The sequence below is a fragment of the Trichosurus vulpecula genome, chromosome 8, assembly GCF_011100635.1.
Source record: "Trichosurus vulpecula isolate mTriVul1 chromosome 8, mTriVul1.pri, whole genome shotgun sequence".
NCBI classification, from domain to species: Eukaryota; Metazoa; Chordata; class Mammalia; order Diprotodontia; family Phalangeridae; genus Trichosurus; species Trichosurus vulpecula.
The window spans coordinates 137,400,836-137,422,257 of NC_050580.1; the positions used below are offsets into that span (position 1 = coordinate 137,400,836).

Below are 21,422 nucleotides of genomic sequence, written 5' to 3' on the forward strand. Positions count from 1 at the left end.
ATTAAAGAACCGATCGTTCCCCCTGACTAAATTAGGGGCAATATGTAAGGGATAGAAATTGTTTTGTATTTATTTGTGCCAGTAATTATTTTTTCTGAAGAACTTGCAGAAAGCTAGTGGAGATATCCAGCTATTAAAACTCACTTTTCTTTGTAAATCCAGGTTTTTCTGAAGTGATTCATAGTAAGCCAAGATACTGAAGCCATGGTCTTATTCATTTTTTTTTCCTTTTTCATCAAAAGGGAATAATTATTTTATTTGGGGAGCAGTATACTAAAAAGAAGAAAATTGAATGAATAAAGCAAAATGCCTAGATCCTCTTAAGCTTAGTTGTCCAAAACAGAATCTAATATTTGCACAACTTTTATTGGAAGTGTCCAGACATCTTATGGAATTGGTGTTTATTTAGCCAAGCATTATCTGATGAATTAATATTTCCATTTTCAGGTTTTTTATTAAGAAAATCAGGTTAGCATCTGTTCATTTTGAAAAATTATCCACTCAAAGCAAAGCTCATTAATTTTAAATATTTTTTGTTTTTGCATTTTTATTGATATTTAAAAAATTAATGGTAACAACTTTGTAAATGTCTTATTTCTCTGCAGCTGTGGCTCTCCCATTCAAGTTTCAGAGGTGAAGCTGCTTTCATTCTCATCGGGACAATTAACTGTTTTCCTCCCAGCGGAGGTTAAGTCTATAGGGACAGAAACAGATCATGTCCTGCCTCTGCAAGAATTAGCCATGAGAAGTCTATATAACACCTATTACAAGTTAATAAAAGGTATATTGGATTTTTTAAAAACTTTGTTACATTAAGGGGGAAAAAGTTTTTGTCTCAATTTCTATTGTATGTGGAAACAACTGTAAGTCTTCTGATGATCCTTTCAACCCCAGTTGCAGTCACAGAGAGGAATCCTATAAATGTCATCTTCATTTACAGAAGACAATAATAAGAAGTAAAAATTTGACTGGTTTAAATGCAAAAGAAATTGGAAACATTTATATTTAGTCCATATGAAAACACTTGAGCTATTTGCTGACTTAAGTAGAGAAAGAACAATTTTCAGTTGGAAAAGTAATTGAAAAGAGCATATCCTTAAGGCAAAATTGAATGTTTCTCCCAACAGCGCTTACTCCTAGCTTTGCAGCCTGCTTATAAGTGGCACTCTTGGTATTCATAAAGAAAAAGGAATATTAAGAGCTGTTGGCTGTTTCAGAAGAGCATGACAACTGAGATGTTTTAGTTCTGCCCCTATTGAAAATCACTGTTGAAAACTGTCCCATGACTTTTCTAGTTCTAAAGCATGCACATGAGATTCAAGTTCAACTGAAGGAGTTCATGCTTTGAAAAATATTTGGCATGTGTGGATCTTACAGTATTTGTAGGAATGATACTCAGGATTCTTTCAGAAAACAACATGTAACATTAAAGGGAGGAAAGTTGTTCAGAAGCCATGTCATTTAAAACCACTGACTTTTGCTTTTGTTACATAAAAAAGGGCCAGGCACACACATTCATAATTCATTGTCCAATACAATATTGATAAAATTTGTTTCTAAAGCCTAAAAGATTTAACTATGATGAAATTACAGTTCACTAAAGGATTCTGGTTGAATCCTTACCCATGGAGAAAATATAAAGAAAATATCTAAGTAATTATTGTTTGTTTTGAAGACAAATATAATGTAGTTTAAGTTTTATTTGATAATAGTGATCCATTAAAAATTTCATTTTTGTAAAAATTGATCAGGCTTAAACTGCATCTTTAAAAATCTATTTCATTAAACTCAAATCAACATTATATAAGTACCATCTTTAATCAGTGACAACTTCTGGGAGAATTGGAGGATAAGCTAATTGACTAAAATTTTTCTTTATTTTTTACTTTATAATATTCCAACTTTTCCTTCTAAAAATGAATATAATACAGGTTCATTTTTTAAATTAATATTAAGCATACAGTAGCCTTAGGGAACTTGATGAATCATTGTTCAATACCAGCCATTTTTTCTTCTTTTTTTCTGACTCGTTTAGAAATCTTCAATACCTTCTCCTGGTGAATTCATGTCATTCTATTTATTTTCGTAACTTTTTATCTTTATTCTTCTTTCTTCTTATGTCCATAGGTATTGTTTCTGATTGTTCTTATAAATGTGGCTTGTGTTTTAATCTTTCTGTTAAAAATATAGAAATTACTTTCACTTCCAAATAATGTCCATTTTTTACTTAAGACAAAAACATTAGTAGCAAACAACAAAAGGGGTAAACATGGTACCTTTAAAGAAATTGAACATATTTGGTAATTAAGAAAAGTTTCATTTTAAAAAACTGATTTTGATTAAAATTGTTCTTTTATTTTCTTTATATGGTTTTCTCTTTATCTTCCAGATTTGAACTTCCTGTCTCCAATCTCATTACCCAAAAGTCTCCTGGAGCTGCTACACTGCCCTCTGGGACATTGTCACCGTTGTAGTGAGCCAATGTTTACTATTGTCTACCCAAAGCTCTTTCCCCTGAGAGAGACACCAATGGCGGGGCTGCATCAGGGGTAATTACACTAAAATGTCCACTGAGATTTCAGCCTTACACGAGTCAAATACAAGGAAAAACGCATAGAATAAAAGAATGTTCTTTAGCTTGTCATCCTTAAAAGTCCACAGTATATTTTCTGAGATGCATCTTAAGTGAAATGTGGACATTTTTAATATCGGAAAGAATAGTGCTATTTATTAGCTCATTTTTCTGTAATATACTGAAATTTCTCAGCATGTTGATATTTAAACTAGATTCTTCTTTGTGTTTTTTCTTACTCATCTTTCATGTTCATAATAGCCTCTAGGCAGTAAGGGATTCCAAGAAAGAAAAAATAAGTTATATAAGATAGCTAACCCAGCCCTTTGGGGTAGTAGACATTACTAACCAATGAACATGTGGCTCATCAGATAATCCACACCCTGGAATTTAAGGAGAAGGGGTGTTGGTTTTTGTTTTCCATTTTACCTCTTCAACCCTTCCTTCAGTTCCTTGAAATCTGATGTGTGTTCACTAAAGAAAAGCACAGAGATTTTAATGTATAAAATGCTTTATTAAGAATAACATAATTTTAATATGAAAATTTTTGTTTTTTTTCAAATTACATGTGAAAATGTTTAACTTTCATTTTTTTTCAATTTTGAGTTTCAAATTCTCTCCCTCCCTGCCTCCCCTCCCCCCATCTCTGAGATGGCAAGCAGTCAGATATAGACTATACATATGCAGTCATGACATGACAATTTTTTAAACCTTCATTAATAATGTACCTTTATCTTATGGATTTTATGGATTTATAGAGCTACTTTATAATGTGTAGTTAATTAACTACTTCCATATTTCTAGACAACTTGAGTTTACTTTGTCTCATTTCAGAATTTTATATGATCATCATTTTAATGTAATTCAGATATTCATAAGGATCTTTGCTCTGATTGCTGTGGATACTCTTTCCATATATACATGTTGCCACCCATCCATGTATTTCTTGGTTGTTCCAACAGTTAGCCTAGGCTTCTTTTTAGGCACAACATATAAGTGTAACTGAAAATTGCTTTATGAAGGAAATCTTGTGTTTCTATCTATAGATATCACCATGTAAGATTTTTTTGGTTGATATTTAATTACCTTAAAATGTATATGCATTTATACCTTTCTTATCTCTAATACAAATATTTGTCAAATATATACACTCTAAAATGGAATATAATAGGATCACAGCAAACTCACAATTAGTTTACATAACTAGATGTACATGGAAAAAAGAGAGAGAAATAAATAATATGGGCAATTCAATCCATATATCAGCGAGCATTTATTAGGCATTTGCTGTATGCCAGGCACTGTGCTGGATACTGAGGATACAGAAATAGAAGTAAAACAGGTCTTGTCCCTGCTGGGGAGACCACAGTTTCATAAGTGCATTTATTTAGACAAAATATATAAAAGATCATTTGAGGGGAGTCACTAGCATCTGGGAAAATCAGGTAAGGACTCATGTGGTACTTGAGCTAAGATGAAGAGGGACTGCATTCCAGACATGGGATGGAGGGAGAGGTACGGCTTAAGTAAAGGCACAAAGACAAGAGAGTGTTGTGTATTTGGAACAGAAAAGTCAGTTTGCCTAAACCATGGAGTAAAGGAAGAGGAGTAATTTGTAATCAGGTTGGAGCCAGCTTGTGAGGTGCTTTATTGCCAAAAAAAGAGAGGAGTTTGTATTTGATCCTAGAGGGAATTTGGGAGCTATTGGAGTGTTTTGAGCAGAGAATTTTTGTTTGAGGACTAACACCTTGGCAGTGGTGTGAGCTACTGAAATAGCTGCAGCAAGAAGTGATGAGAGCCTGAACTAGGCTGGTGATTGTGCGAGGGGAGAAAAGGAACTGGACATGAGTTACTCTGGAGGAAGAATGATGAGACTTGGCAACTAATTGAATATGTAAGGTGAGGGAGAACTAGGGAGTTAAAGATGACTTCAAGGTTGAGTGTCTGGGTGACTAGAAAGATGGTAGTGCTCTGAACAAAATAGAGAGGTTTGGAAGAGGGAGGCTGTGGGGAGCAGGGGGCTGGGCAGGTATGAGTTCTTTTGTGGACATATGGAGTTTGAGATGCTTATCAAATATCTACTTCAAAATGTCCAATTGGGAAGAAGGGAATAAGCATTTATTAAGCACCGGCTATGTGCCTGGTACAATACTAAGTACTTTACACATATTATTTCATTTCACAATAGGCCCAGGAGGTAGGTACTATTATTATATTCATTTTACAGTTTAGGAAACTGAGGCAGACAGAGGTTATGTGACTTGCCCAGTGTCACACAGCTAGGATTTGAAGCTGGTGAGGATACCTGGAATAAAAGAGGAAAGAATGGGGGATGTTTGGGGGAGGGGAAGTTATGAAGGGGACTGCTTCACAAATAGCTTGAATATTCTCAGTAAAGTATGAGGGGAGTGCCTTTGGTGAGGAAGTGGCAACAGAGTTTGAGAAGCTGTTGAATGTATTTGTGCCTCAGCATGAGTTTGATATCAGGAACATCATTGTGCCTTGTAGCTCTCTTAGCATTCATCCCCTTCCCTCATCAGTAGATTTTGTTATTCTGATCCCCCACCTACCCATCCCTTAAACACCTCTCTGCATTAGAGAAGAGGGGCAGAGCACTTAGCAGTTGAGCACTGGCTCCTCATCCAGCCTCCATTTTTAGTCCATCCTGTAGGGCCACTCCTTATCCCAATGCAGCATGCTTCTAATATCCTAGAGGATGTTGGAGACCTGCTATGAGGAATAGAGAATTTTAACTGTACAGGATTTTCACCTCTCATTATGACTTTAGTGCCTACCTCCAATGTAAGATAAAATTTCAATATATACTATGCATAATTTGACCTTTTCATGATGACTGTCATAATTTTTATATTAATTATTGTACAATATTACTATGATATCTTTATCAAGGACTATATGATCTCCCAGGTCTTTTCTCAGATTAAAAATTCTATGAACTACAGAGGCATTCTGAGGTTGTTTTTCCCAACCAAAATTTATTCACAGCGTATTGTTTTTGAATTCTTAAGGCTAGTCTTCCCATCTCTGCCCAGGTATCTCTTGTCGTTTATACCTGGTGTCAGTATGCTTCCTTATAGGAGTTCTTCCCTATTCCTTCCTAATTTGCTACTTAATCTGCTGTGGCCTGGGAAGCCACATGACTAAGTTCGATAGAATTGTGTGATTAGCTCCTGGTGAAGGCTAGAAGTGGTCTACCTTAAGCAAAATGTATGAATTATATAACATCTATCTCTCCAACTCATAGTCCTTATTTAATGTCTTTCCAGTTTGGGGCCGTATTTTTGACTGGTAAAGAAGATGTTCGTGTATATGCATTTTAATTAAGCCTTGATCAGAAAATATTGTGTAGTATTTTCCATAGACAGTAACAAGATGCCTCTTTAAAAAAAATTTATTTTATAGTATATTTTGTTATTAAAAGGATGCAACCCAGGTTAATGAGATGAACAGTTAAGAAATATGTGAATGGTGTTTATTATCCTCCTACTTTCAAGATTATCTTTTTAGGGTCTTGCCTTTATTAGAGGTGTTAGCCCTTTAGAGCTATGGTGATCCTTGCTTACTAATGTGAAATAGGAATTATGAAATTCAAACACACATTCATATAAATATAATCAAGGTGGCCCAGGAGAAGCTAGACAGAAAAAAAATTTAGTACTTTTTAAAAAAAATAGATTTTCTCAAGTACTTTTCCCTTAGTAATCATTTTTTAAGAGTATCTTCCAGTACAAAATCATATTTGTGTTCCCTATGATGGGAGAGTTGAGGAAGAACCCAACATTCTTTCATTCTGCAGAGGCCAACTCCATTTACATTTACATTTACATCTGTCTGCTAAGGTGAAAAATACATTCTCCAAGAAACTGTAAGAAGTTGGATCCTGGAAGGTCAGGTGTAGTCTTTTGTAATCTGAGAATATAGATTTAATAGTAGTAATCCAGGGAAAATTAACATTTGCTACATAGCACTTAAAACCACGCGACATTTCAATGAATTCGACTGGCATTACCCATTTTGTAGCAGAAAAGCTATAGATGCCAAGGTGCAGAGTAACTTGCCTCAGGCCACATGATGAGTTAATGGCTAGGACAGGGTTTAAAATTGAGAGTCTGTGGCTTCCATCTCAGTCCACTAGGCCATGTTTCTTCCCATGTTGCCATGGAAATTGTAATAAAAGAATTCACTACAATTTCTATCATGGTCATTTAGAGTACTTTCTTTTATAATTAAAAACCAAATGCTTGTCTTTAAATCTCCAGTGTCTTAATGCTGAAAATAAAATCATTTGTGTCCTTATGTCATATGCTATGAAAGATTTTGATAAGATTAATTTTTAAAATCGTTAACATTTGTGTTGCTTGTCATAGAATAATACATTGGATCACCTGGTATCTAAATAAATGTAGAAAGCTGGCATTTAAGGCTCCCCCTCCAAAAAAATATGGACGTTATTCCAAAATGCCAAATTCTAGAAACTTGTTGACTCCAAACTAAATTTAACCCAAAGAACTGTGAAGCAAAATGAAATAACAACATACATAAGTACTTGTCATTATCTGAGCCTACCAATCATCATTTAATGTCCACAGCAGAGAATAAGAATTAGCCAATTAATGCATTTAACTATTTTAGACTGCATTCCCCAAACAAGTGTTAATTTGTTTGTAAGTAAAGAACTTCTATTTTGATTGTACGAAATGAAAATGTATTTGGTATTTTATGTATTTTTATTGTACAAGTCACATTTCATGATAGGAGCCTATGATAAGCAAGTCCTTCTGTATGCTAACACTTCTGATCAAGGCAAATGGCTTTAAATAGATAACCTGAAGACTAGACATATACGTGGCCCTAATTTTGTACCATTTATCTAGGTTTGAATTTAGCCATATCATATACTTCCATGTATCCAAAAACATAAATATCATAACACTTGACCAAATGACCAAAATGATAGTGAAATGGGCTGATTTGTTTAATTGAGGTTTATGTGCAGTGAAACAGAACAGTATAGTGATGTTCTTGTATAATTCACAAAGACTTATCTCTAGAACTTTGTTGCCATATATATTTATACAATTGTACTGCTTACTTATTTTTAGGGACCTAAAATAAATTTAGAAGAAGAGAATTTTATAAGGCATAAGATGAATCAGTTATGATGTCAAAAAATAAGAGAACTCAGTAAAAATATAAATAAAAAGTTGTCACTAATAACTTTATCTAAATGGTAAAAAACATATAAAGATAAAATATTTTCCCTAAACCAAAGACAGGTAGAAGGATGCACAAGTGTTTTTAAACAGGACATTTTATGTTATATTTTACCTGTACTTACTTTCCTAAATATGTTGCTCTTCATGTCTAGTGAGTGTCTAGCTATCAATACATACTTGAGAAGCATGTATATGTCACTTGTCAATAAATCTTAGATTCTCTTAAGTCATTTATTTAATTTTGTCTGTAATGTAAATTTGACCTTTCAAGAGATTATTGCTTTTAGAAAAGGAAATTATTATCTAAGTTTGGCATATTATCCACATACTGTTTTGCCACTAATTAAACCAAATTAAACCGTATAAATGCTTGCTTGAATATGTGTACGTATATATGTACATGAACCAGGAATAATACCTTTTTTAATTACTTGAGTTTGCAAATACCCACATTTCTTCTTATTTTTATTAAATCTATTCTGTGCCAATCACATTCAGTTAATAATAGTTCTACAAATATTGTTCTCATCTTTTTAATGTAATTGAATACTTCTCCCCCCTCTGCCCTGCCACTGTTAGGATAGTCACTTAGTCTAATCCAACAAATTTTATCAGATATTCTTTATACTATTTTGGTTACCTTGCACCTTTTACTACAGGACTTATTTTTTAGCACAAAATGGTTCCTGTCACACATCACACAGCCATGCTCTCCAATTCTTATGGAATCATCTGGGGCCTTACTATCAAGACTATTCTTTTCAGCAACTGAACAGTCAGTGCCCTCATAGGAGTGTGCATTGTTATAAGCTCAAGAGCAACAAAGTAATCCAAAGATCCTACTTGAGAGAAAATCTGTAAGGTTTGGGGGCTTACAGTTATCTGAAAGGGATGATTATCCTATGAACACTGGGCTTTTAGTGAGTGAAAATCCTAACTCTTTATAGATTTGGATTCTTTTACTTAAAGACTCTCTTTTTAAAAAATCAAGGGTAGAGGTGTGAAATATATCCCTTCTGTGAAATGATTTACAATTTGCATAATTATCATAGAGGAAAGAAAAGGAGGTTTAGCCAGCTGACTCCCAAAAATGTAGTTGGCATTTCAGACCAATTTGTTTGAGACTTATTTCACTCACATATGATTTGATATAAACTTATAAATTAATACTAGAACAGAAAATGTGGGGGCTCTGATTAATGACTTAATGTAGAATCATTCTGAAGTAGTGATAGCCTATACAAAGTTGTAGAAAATAAGTTTATGTAATAATACCAAAAGTCTGTTTAGTTTATTACTGGTTGAAAACATTTCCAACAGCAATGTTGAAAGAAGAAAAATAGAATTCGTTCCATTTGTTTCACTCAAGCAGATGTATATTCTTTCCAAAGAGATGTTGTGAATCTCTTGCTGAGTCTCTGCAGTAGATACTTTTCTGATCATAAGCAATGTGAGTTTATGAAATAAAAACAAGTTCCAAAGTCTAAATTTGGTCAGAGGCCAAAAAATCTACATAAATGTTATTTTAGAAATGCTTTCTTAGGAAAGCTGTGTGACTTATAAAGAAAGCAGTGTTTAACTTGTTCATTAGAGATTCTGATTATCAAATTTTCAGCTTATACAAATTGTATATAGATTATAGCTCCTTTTTCAAATTGGTCATATTGTTGAAATTTAAAATGTCGTAAATGTTTAATATTTCCTACACAAATTATGAAGCTACCTTTATCATAAATTGTCTGTTCTCTTATAAAGTTTAAAGTATCATCGAAGTCTGAAATTTTAGTTAAATTTTAATGTGAAAATAGCTTGCTTGTATTTATTCATTATAATGACATTTTTGAAGTATTCAATAAAACTCAGAACCCTCAATTAATTTGAATTTTTCTACTCTAAAGTAAAAAAGATGAGAAATCAAGGTATTACCAGGAATTTATTCCAAAAGAAAAAGTACTTTCTGTATTTCTTAGGGTCTGTTCATTTTAATAACAATTTCTTATATCTAAATTACTGTACAATGATCAGTGTCATTTTTCTCCCCTAGGAAGTAAGCCACAATGAGCATAATTGCATCTTTATTAGATGAGGATCCAAGTTTTCATTGATAACTTTTTTTTTAATTAAATTAAATTTATTTATTTAACATATTTAGTTTTCAGCATTGGTTTTCACAGGAGTTTGAATTACAAATTTTCTCCCCATTTCTACCCCCCCCCCCCACTCCAAGATGGTGTATATTCTGGTTGCCCTGTTCCCCAGTCAGCCCTCCCTTCTGTCACCCCACTCCCCTTCCATCCCCTTTTCCCTTCCCCTCTTGTAGGGCAAGCTAAATTTCTAGTCCCCATTGCCTGTGTATCGTTTTCTAGTTGCATGAAAAAAACTTTTTTTTTTGTTTTTGAACGTCTGTTTTTAAAAACTTTGAGTTCCAAATTCTCCCCCCTCCTCCCTTCCCAACCACCCTCCCCAAGAAGTCAAGCAATTCAACATAGGCCACATGTGTATCACTATGTATAACCCTTCCACAATACTCATGTTGTGAAAGGCTAACTACATTTTGCTCCTTCCCAACCCATCCCGCTTTATTGAATTTTCTCCCTTGACCCTGTCCCCTTTCCAAAGTGTTTGTTTTTGATTACCTCCACCCCCATCTGCCCTCCCCTCCATCATCCCCCCCTTTTTTATCTTCTTCCCTATTCTTTCCTGTGGGGTAAGATACCCAATTGGGTATGTATGGTATTCTCTCCTCAGGCCCACTCTGATGAGAGCAAGATTCACTCATTCCCCCCTCACCTGCCCTCTCCCCTCCTCCCACAGAACTGCTTCCTCTTGCCACCTTTATGCGAGATAATCCACCCCATTCTGTCTCTTCCTATCTCCCTCTCTCAATATGTTCCTCTCTCATCCCTTAATTTGATTTTATTTCTTTTAGGTATCTTCCCTTCATCTTCAACTCACCCTGTGTCCTCTCTCTCTCTCTCTCTCTCTCTGTATATGTGTATATATATATATATACATATATATATACACACACACATAGATATATACATACATACACATTCACTTATATATATATATACATAAACATATATACATATATGCATATTCCCTTCAGCTACCCTAATAGTGAGGTCTTATGAATCATACACATCATCTTTCCATGTAGGAATGTACACAAAACAGTTCGACTTTAGTAAGTCCCTTGCAATTTCTTTTTCTTGTTCTTTTTCTTGATTACCTTTTCATGCTTCTCTTGATTCTTGTGTTTGAAAGTCAAATTTTCTATTCAGTTCTGGTCTTTTCACTGAGAAAGCTTGAAAGTCCTCTGTTTTATTAAAAAGTCCATATTTTGCCTTGGAGCATGATACTCAGTTTTGCTGGGTAGGTGATTCTTGGTTTTAATCCTAGCTCCATTGACCTCCAGAATATCATATTCCAAGCCCTTTGATCTCTTAATGTAGAAGCTGCCAGATCTTAGGTTATTCTGATTATGTTTCCACAATACTCAAATTGTTTCTTTCTGGATGCTTGCAGTATTTTCTCCTTGATCTGGGAGCTCTGGAATTTGGCAACAATATTCCTAGGAGATTTCTTTTTGGGATCTATTTGAGGAGGCGATCGATGGATTCTTTCAATTTCTATTTTGCCCTGTGGCTCTAGAATATCAGGGCAGTTCTCCTTGATAATTTCTTGAAAGATGGTATCTGGGCTCTTTTTTTGATCATGGCTTTCAGGTAGTCCAATAATTTTTAAATTATCTCTCCTGGATCTATTTTCCAGGTCAGTGGTTTTTCCAATGAGATATTTCACATTGTCTTCCATTTTTTCATTCCTTTGGTTCTGTTTTATAATATCTTTATTTCTCATAAAGTCACTAGCTTCCACTTGCTCCAATCTAATTTTTAAAGTACTATTTTCTTCAGTGGTCTTTCAGACCTCCTTTTCCATTTGGCTAATTCTGCCTTTCAAGGCATTCTTCTCCTCATTGGCTTTTTGGAGCTCTTTTGACATTTGAGTTAGTCTATTTTTTAAGGTGTTGTTTTCTTCAGTATATTTTTCAGTATTTTTTTGGGGTCTCCTTCAGCAAGTCATTGACTTGTTTTTCATGGTTTTCTCGCATCCTTCTCATTTCTCTTCCCAATTTTTCCTCTACTTCTCTAACTTGCTTTTTCAAATCCTTTTTGAGCTCTTCCATGGCCTGGGACCAGTTCATGTTTTTCTTGGAGGCTTTTGGTGTAGGCTCTTGCACTTTGTTGACTTCTTATGGCTGTATGTTTTGGTCTTCTTTGTCAGCAAAGAAAGAATCCAAAGTCTGAGACTGAATCTGGGTGTGTTTTTGCTGCCTGGCCATATTCCCAACCAACTAACTTGACCCTTGAGTTTTTCAGCAGGGTATGACTGCTTGTAGACTAAAGAGTTCTATGTTCCACGTTTGGGGGCGATGTGCCAGCTCTGCCACACCAGCACTGCTCCTTCCCCAAGAACCCCCAACCCGGACTGGGCTTAGATCTTCAGCAGGCTGTGCACTCCTGTTCTGATCCGCCACTTAATTCCTCCCACTAGGTGGGCCTGGGGCCGGAAGCAACAACAGCTGTAGCTGCCCCACCTCTGCTGCCCCCAGGGCTGGAAGCCGAACCTCGAACTCCTTCCACTCCCGCAGCTTTTCCCAGTAACCTTCTCCACAGTCTTTGGTGTTTGTGGGTTGAGAAGTCTGGTAACTGCCACAGCTCACTGATTCAGGGCGCTAGGGCACTTTCCACCCAGCTTCTGGTCTGGTTGGTCCTTGCAGCTCACGCTGGGCTCGGCTCCCCACGGCTCCCCTCTGTTCCCAGCTCTGTGTGGGGTAGACCTCACCCATAGACCATCCAGGCTGTCCTGGGCTGGAGCCCTGCTTCCCTCTGCTCTTTTGTGGGTTCTGCCATTCTAGAATTGGTTCAGAGCCATTTTTTATAGGTTTTTGGAGGGACTCGGCAGGGAGGTCACGCTAGTCCCTGCATTCCAGCCGCCATCTTGGCTCCACCCCCACCTTCCAGCATCTTTCATTGATAACTTAAAGTCATGGAAGTAAATTAGATTACTAGAGGAGACACTATAGAGAGAAAAGAGAAGAGGGCCAAGAAAGAAGTCTTGGAGATAAGAGGATGGGGAACCATCAGTCAGGACAGAAAAGAAGAACATGAGAATAAATGGTCAACAAGGCCGAGGCAAGAAAAAAGAGTGTGAGGAAGTGGTCAGCCATGTTGAATTTTCTTGATAAGCCAAAGATGAGGAGAACTTTTAAAAGGCCATTTTATTTGGGAAGAGAAGAAGGTAATCACATTTATTAAGTCCCCTCTGTGTTTCAGGCACTGTACTCAGTGCTTTACAAATATTATCTAAGCTGATCCTCACAAAAATACTGTGAATAGGTGCTATTGTGATCCCCATTTTATAGTTAAGGACACTGAGGCAGACAGGTTAGGTGACTTGCCCAGGGATGCACAGTTAGTGCATGTCTGAGACAAGATTGGAACTCCAGTCTTCCTAACTCTAAGTCCAGCACTGTATCCACTGCTCTGCCATTTGGTGAAAAAATGGTACTGTTGACCTCAGAGGGAGAAGTTTCAATAGAATGATAGAGATGGAAGACAGATTGCAAAAGATTAAGCAGTGAGTAGATGAAAAGGAAGTAGGGCATAGACTATTTCTCACAGTTTGTCATTGAAGAGGTAGCAGTTTAAGGGGGTAACAGCCTTAAATGAAGGGTTTGGGGGGTTTGTTTTGTATTTTTAGAATAGAACATAACTTTTATACTCAACTAACAACAGGACAGTGTGTCAGGCCCCTACTAGAGCCCATTCTTATTTTAGACACAGGTCTCAAAAGCTTAATTATCTTGTTTTCCAGCCAGCAGCAGGTTAGAAGCAGCATATTAGAGAATAGTAGTCTTTAAGAGTGGAAGGATCTCAGAGGCCTCTAGACCACTGGTCTGTGGGCCAAATTCACCCCACTGCCTGTCTTTATATGACTAGCAAACCAAGAATGATTATTCAGCTCATGGGTTGTATAAAGACAGTCAGTGGACCAGAGTTGGCCTGTGGATTATAGTTTGCCTACTACTGCTCTAGTCTATCAAATCATTGTACAAAAACTGAAGTCCAGTATTTACGATTATTATTCTGTACCTGCTAGGTTCAGGGCACAGTGTAAGGTGCTCATTATGCAAAAACAAAGTATTAAACTGCCTCTGCCCTCAAGAAACTTGCATTCTGCCTCATAGGTACATGATTTTAAAAAAGTAAATATATTAGTGAGATAATGATGGAACCAAGAGAGAATCCAAAAGGATGAATGGAATGTGTAAAGGATACTTTTAGTTCAGAGGCTTCAGGGAAAGCTGCACAAAGCATAGCACTCCTTCATTCAGATTTTAAAACGTGCCCTTATAAGCTTAGGCTGTGTTAATAGAATTGAAGTATCCAGTTCAAGCAAGGTAATAGATTCAACTGTTCTCTACACTAGTCAGACCCTACTAGAGGTGTTTTCAGTTAGTAAACAAGCATTTGTTTACTATGGGGTCAAGTATTAGCTAAGCATTGTGGATACAGAGAAAGGCAAAAACAAATCCCCTTACTTCAAGGAACTCACATTCTAACGGAGGAGACAACATGCAGACAACTCTATATGTACAAGCTATGGGTAGTGAAAATGAAAAGTAATCTCAGAGGGAAGGCACTAGCAAGAGGAGAGGAAAGGGGAATGTGAAAAGCCTCTTGTAGAAGGTTGGATGTGAGCTGTGTTAAATGAAGCCAGATTGGAGTGGTGAGGAGGGAAGGCATTCCAGGCTTGGGGGACATCCAATCAAAAGGCATAGAGTTGGGATATGGAGTGCCCTATGAGAGGAACAACAAGAGGGTCTGTATCACTGAAGAGTGGAGTATATGGAGGAGAGTAAAGGGTAAGAAGATTGAAAAGGTAGGAAGGGGCCAGGCTGAGAAGGGCTTTAAAAGTCAAATAGAGGATTTTGTGTTTAATCTTGGAGGTAATGGGGAGCCACTGTAGTATTTTAAGTAGGTAGTGACCTGGTCAGACCTGTGCTTTAGGAACATCATTTTGGCAACTAAATGGAAGATGGGCTGGAATTGGAAGAGACTTGAAACAGGGAAGCCAACCCAAAGGCTATTGAAATAGTCCAGACCTTAAGGTGATGATGTCTCTATAAGGGTGGTAGTTATGTGTTTGGAGAGAAGAGGTTACATGCCAGAGATGTTGTTGAAGTATAAATGAAGACTTAACAGTAGACTGGATATTTGGGATGAGTTTGAGTGAGGAGTCAAGGGTGACACCAAAGGTAAGCCTAAGTGACTGAAAGAGTGGTGGTACCTAGGCAGGAATAAGGAAATTAGAAATATTGGGTGTGGGAGCAGAATTATTTCTGTTTTTGACATGTTGCGTTTGAGATATCTATCTGTACGTCATCCAGTTTGAGATGTCTGATAGGCAGTTGGCTGATACAAGGGGTCGGGCACCAATTGAAGAGGATGTAGACAAACGAGGACAAGCAGGATAAATTTTCTAGAAAACATGTCATATGAGAAACATGACAAAATTGGAAATGTTTACAGTGGAAGAAAAAAAGCAAGGGAATGTCATAGCTGTCGTCAGATATTTGAAGGACTATCACATGGAAGAGGGAATAGACTTAATCAGTAGCTCTAGAAATTAGAACACTAGTACCAGTGGATGGAAGAGAGACAGATTTTGACTCAGTAGAAGGAAAAACTTTCCAACACTTAAAGCTGTCCAACAATGAAATGAACGTAACAGAAGCAAATTCACCATCACTGAGAGCATTCATGCAGAAACTAGGTTCCCAACTCTCTCAAATGTTGCAGAAAGAGATCAATGCCTTGTATAGAAATTTGGGGCAAATGATTTATTAGGTCCCTACCAGCTGATTCAAAAGAATCTGTGATTCATTCCTTCTAGGTGTTCTGAGACTTGTAAAGTTGATGAAAAAATAGCAAGCATTATAAAGTTGTTTAAAAAACACTTTTATTCAAACATAATTTAGAAAATGCCCTTCATCTCAGTTCTATTTAACAAGCATTTATTCAGCACATATCCTCTGTGCAAGGCACTTTGGTAGGCCTTGGTCCTACAAAGACAAAACAAAATTCAGCTCCTACATTCAAAAGAGCTAATATAATCTACGAGTGGATGTAACTCTTAGATAAGTAAATACAAGATAATTTGAGGTGAGAGCACTAACATCTAGGGAGGCTCTAAACCTTCAGTCTATTAACTTTTTTTAAAAAAGTGTTGATTTCAATTAAATCGATTTCCTTTGTAATCCTAGATGTTTTATTTTATGCATTTACAAACATTAGTCTAAGAAGGGGTCCATAGGCTTCACCAGATTGCTGAAGGATGACAACAAAAAGGTTGAGAACCCTTAATCTTAAAAAAAAAGAACCCTTAAGTTAGAAAAATTAGGTTGATCCTTGCAGGAAACCAAGGGTTCTAAGAGGCAGGGTTGGGGTTGGGGGTGGGTGGTGAGGCAACATACAAGTTAAAATACTACCTTCTATACACTAGCCTAGCTGCTAATGTTCTCTGTTGTGTCAAAATGACATTATTTCTCTAAAAAAGCCTCTGTCATGTGATCAATACTTCAATTTTCTTAAAGGGAAGTTAGAATATACCAAAGAGACTGACCATCTCTGTTAACTCATGAGTGAGCTTCATCAAAAAATTGCTAACAACAACAAAAAAATGATACCTCACCTAACTGCTGTTGCTTTTATGAAAACAAAATGCATTCATTTTCTTTAAACTGCCTCATCTTATATTTTAACAATGAACAAAAGTGTTTGTGATATGAGAAAATTAGTTTACTTTATCTTCAACTGACATGTTTTCTCTTTACTTTTTTTCTTCCAGGAGGACAACTGTGAGTTTTGTAGCTTACTGCTGCTCCACCCAGTGTCTGCAGACTTTTGACCTACTGAGTTGATAAACACTTAAAACTACTCAGGAGTGTTGCCAGCTTAAAGCTGTATTAGACTGCATATCCCATTGGATACTGGAATACTGTTTATGTGCCAAAGCAGCAGAAGTGCCCAGTCAGGAACACTAATAGGCACTTAAATCTCGCCCTATCAAATTTGGATGAACTGCAGAAATCTTTTGGAAATGTAATGCTCGAGCTTTAGAGGTAGAATGCATTCACCCCTCCCCCAAGTTGGAATATAATCCAAAAAATTTTAAGGAGCTTTGGTCTCCAGTGTTTTTCTTTTTATGTGAGTGTGTCTCATATGTAAGCTATTTAGTTTGCTGCATCTCCCTGAATCTAATTTAAAGCAAGTTCCAGTTCCCTGAAGAGCTGCAATTTGATAATATGATGAAATTAACTTTTAAACACACATACTTCCGATGATCTCTTCTCTTTGTTTCCCCAGAGGAAAACTGCCACGATTCTCTCAAATGAAACTTTGTCAGTGTCCCCTAACTCTTCCTTACCATACATTATAAAGAACCTCTCTGCCTCATTAAGAAATGGGTTCGTAGTAAAGCCTATACAGATAACCTGCTTCTCAGGTTAGGCTCTTCTGAAAGTTCACCAGGGAACTGATCATTTAGCCTGTAGAAAGTCATGACTTGGTTCTTAATTGTGCAAGTTTATTAATAAGAGCCTTAAACTTGCCCTTTTTTGTGGTAGAAGTTATTTGCAGAGAAGATGCTGATAATAAATGCACCTTTTAATGTTAGAAAACAGCCTATTGGTATATTAAATATTCTTATAATCCAGGATGAGATTCTTAGAGATTTTTGAGGAATCTTTGAGTCTTAAAAGGATTAGATCCCACAATCTCTAGATTTAAACATTTTCAATGAACTGAGAAAGGGAAAGATGACCATACAAATATGTGGCATTTTTAACATCCTTTTTTGTGCATTTCATGGTTAAATTTGATCGGTTTTGGATTGCTTTTTGTTACGTGGGAATGACAGGCCTCAACTGATATATGGTAAAACTAAAAAATATATGCAGTATGATTTTTCTTCTATATTGTCCTATAGTATATTTTTATTAATATATTATGTTTTAAATTCTCTTAGTTTTTACCCATAGCTGTTTTTAAAATGCCGCAGGGAAAGTGCAAAGATCTGCAATTTGATTTTATAGAAATTTTATTAACTGGTAACCCCTGAGAATATACCCTGGGAATAGGAGAAGTCCTCTTATATCACATATCTCTGCTCTTCTTTTGAAAGTGTGGTGGCATTTTAAATGTTTCTTTGCTGCCAGATGTGCATTTTGGTTGCTGTGAAAGTATTTTATTCCGAAGTTTTCAAAAGACAGGACTGGAAGGTCAGTTTTTAAGGACTAACCACAAGTACTCACATTTGAATGGTCATGTTCATTTTCAAAGTATCTAGGAGCTTTAGATTTTGTTTGGTTTATGAAATTTTATTAATTGTCCTATATTTGAAATGCTAGGTTTTAACAGTGCTGAAATCCTACACAGTTGCTGACAAATGTGTGATCTTTTCACAATAACACCACCTGCTCTTCAGAAAGCACTTTGGAATGGTAAAGGCAGAAAGAAGCCTGGCATGGGTTTTCCAACTTTATTTGCACTATTCTGACTTTCCTTTTGCTTTTCATAACTTGGTCTTTTCAGCTTTGGCATTTCAAAAGCATAGAGTACAATTGATCTGAAGATCAGTATTGAAACTACAGCATGTGCCCTGGACACTTCTTTAGGAACAATTGAGGTTGTGGATGTAACCTGTTACATGTACATATGTTAGTGGGTGAAAAATATGGCGTGATGCTTCACAAATGTGATTCAGGCCTTGGTGGCTGGTGCCATGTGTCTAAGTGACTATAGATATATTGCAGCATCTTATTTTTTTTCCACAACCATATGTCAGGAGCTAAGTAGCTTTGAAGTGGAAATTTGTGTCTGTGAAATATGCTATCCTGATATTCAAAAATCAAGTGAAATTAAAGGTCCGTTATTAACGCTGGTTTAATTGGAAAATAATAACAAAGTACCCCCATGCACTTCCTGCATCTAAATTTAGTACGTTACTGGCCTTTGAAAGTTTGGAAAGATGCCTAACAGTACCAGCCCTTGTAGATTTTGAACTTGTAATCACTGTTATAGATCCAGAGTTTATGAAAAATTGGTATAATAATTTGGTTTCCTTGGTGTTGTTGGGTATGAAAGTTTAATGCTAGATTCACTGCTGTTTGTTTTTTCCTCTGCTAGAAATAATGTCATATCCTGGGGAATAGTGTTCTCCATGCTTTATTTTAGAGTTATGTCCAATAGAGTGCAGAGAAAAACAAATTCATGTACATATTTTAGGTTTTGTTTTCTTGGATGAGAGTTCAATACAGATTGGGCAAGTTAAAGAAAAATAAGAAAAGAAACTTCACGTGATAGCTAACAATAACCTAGTGGAAAGCAAGGCACTTAGATTTTTATTCAAATGAGTGCATCAGTGATCAAAGGTGGTATAAAAAAATGTTTGTAACAAGACCTCCTATAGTCCCCCATTGCTTTAAAGGGATTGGCCTTCTGTTGACATCCCTAAGGAAGTTTATTTGAGGATCATCAGTTCACAGACAAAAGTTCAGTTGCTCCTATACAAATTAAATATCAATCTTTAAAGAGAAAATATATTTTTGAACATACTTTTAAAAGTTTATAGGAGGTTGATACACTAAAGATATGCTCTGACTAATTGTATCTCAAATTCCTATATGTTATCTCCAGCCCATATATCAGTTGTCTTCAGTTGGGCATCTGAAATAAACTTACCTTTTGTTTGCCAAAGAAGTACTTCATGCTATCTTGTCTGAGTAGTATAATACATCTCTTATTTCAAGATGAGCTTAGTGATCAGATTATGGGCCACTGCATATCATTCTTTAGGGGAAAAAATGCATTCATCTTATGCTATTCTGAATTTAAAACAGATTAATGAAATAATGCTACTGAAACTTTCAAAGCTAGTTTTTAATGTGTCAACAGGAAAATCAGGTTTATGTTTCCTTGATTGAAAATCAGGCATTCTTCTTTCTACTATGAAAAACTTAAATCGTAATACATTACTTATGTAGTAGTTGAAATATCTTTTTCTAGATGATTTATGTATAAGAATTCTTAACTAGGGCAACACTAACCCAACTTAATATGATTAAACATTAAAATGTAAATTACTGTGATAGACTTGTAAATACACTCTCTTCAAGACATCTCTTTTTGAGAATATTTCAATACAAAAGCCTGACCACTTCATTTTTCCGTTATCTTAGAGCTTTTAGTTTACTCCTACTTAACTGCTAATGAGGCCTCCTTAAATACTTGCTAGAAATTCAAAGAATAAAATACTTTATTTTCTCCTCAGAAATGATGGATTTTTAAAGCTACATTTTATAAAAACAGCTTTGTATTTCTTTCAGAATTAAAGTATTCTCACTGTTCCAATGCAGAAACAAGTTTACCATCTTATTAGCTGATATATACTTGAAGCTGACATGATAAAATGGCCAAGTGAGAATTCTCCTTGAGAAGGAAAAGAAACCTATTTTATTGCTATCTTTAAAAGCAGGATAGCATGGTCCGTTAGGCTTTGTACATAATACAACCCAAAGGTACTAGTGCATTTGACTACGGTACAGCCTACTAAGCTAGTGTACGTGGAGATAGTAACATTTTTATAGTCGATTAAGAATTAGACTTGCAAGGATTTAAGATAATTTCTTCTTCCACTCACCTTACCACAGAGGCCTGATTATCACTGCTTTCACTATTTGCATTACAGAATATCAGGTTCTAACTTATTTACACAATGAATTTTGAGAACCTTTAATAACCCAGGATTTTTAATTTTTGTATAAGAAAAGTATTTTCTAAGAGTACATTGGTCTTTTGAAAGACATTATGACATTCATTTGGAGTGTATACATTTATTTCTGAAACACATTAACTGTACCCCTTCTTGTTTGACTCCCAAAGCTGCTATTGTGTTGGATAACTATTGAGCTTGACCCCTGTGATTGCTTAGAAGTGTAAATGTATTTCTTCTTCATTGTCTTAACCAAAAACATTTTGTAAAATGGAAAAAAAAAAACTGTACTAGATGTTTAAATTAAAGCCAATGATTCAACTTAGTGTACATGTTTGTTAATAAACTTTTGGATAGTTCATCTATGAAAACAACATGAAAGGAACTACTGGTACTGTGGCTATTAAACTAAAGAACTTTAGCTGAACTGATGTCATGCGTTGCCCTTGTTCGTTAAATACTGAACCCAAGCCAATACTTCAGTAATTTAAAAAAAAAAGAAAACAACCACATAGTCAAGATCAGTTTCAATGATTTAATCGCTCTATTCCTTGATCAAATAATTGCAGTTCAACTAGAAACTCCCAAATTGTAGAGTAAAAACGTGTGCAAGTGTGTTTTGAAATATCCAGTGGGGTAGGAAAAGGTCTGTAAATGTATTATTGTTACTGTTCAGTCATTTTCAGTCACATCCAACTCTTCATAACCCCCTGTGGGGTTTTCTTAGCAAAGATACTGAAGTGGTTTGCCATAAAACTGAGGCAAACAGG

The 21,422-nt window shown here is 35.8% G+C and overlaps 1 protein-coding gene across 3 annotated transcripts in view; it reads left to right on the forward strand.

Annotated features, from left to right (window-relative positions):
• LRRC28 (leucine rich repeat containing 28) overlaps positions 1 to 20,978 on the forward strand; it is a 185,714-nt gene extending 164,736 nt beyond the window's left edge. For all 3 annotated transcript variants that reach the window (XM_036734583.1, XM_036734584.1, XM_036734585.1), the window contains exons 8-10: positions 606 to 781; positions 2,390 to 2,549; positions 16,729 to 20,978. In XM_036734583.1, coding sequence (XP_036590478.1) covers positions 606 to 781; positions 2,390 to 2,549; positions 16,729 to 16,801 — 409 coding nt within the window. In that variant the 3' untranslated portion in view covers positions 16,802 to 20,978. The remainder of the gene's footprint in view (positions 1 to 605; positions 782 to 2,389; positions 2,550 to 16,728) is intronic.
• Positions 20,979 to 21,422: the final 444 nt, after the last annotated feature.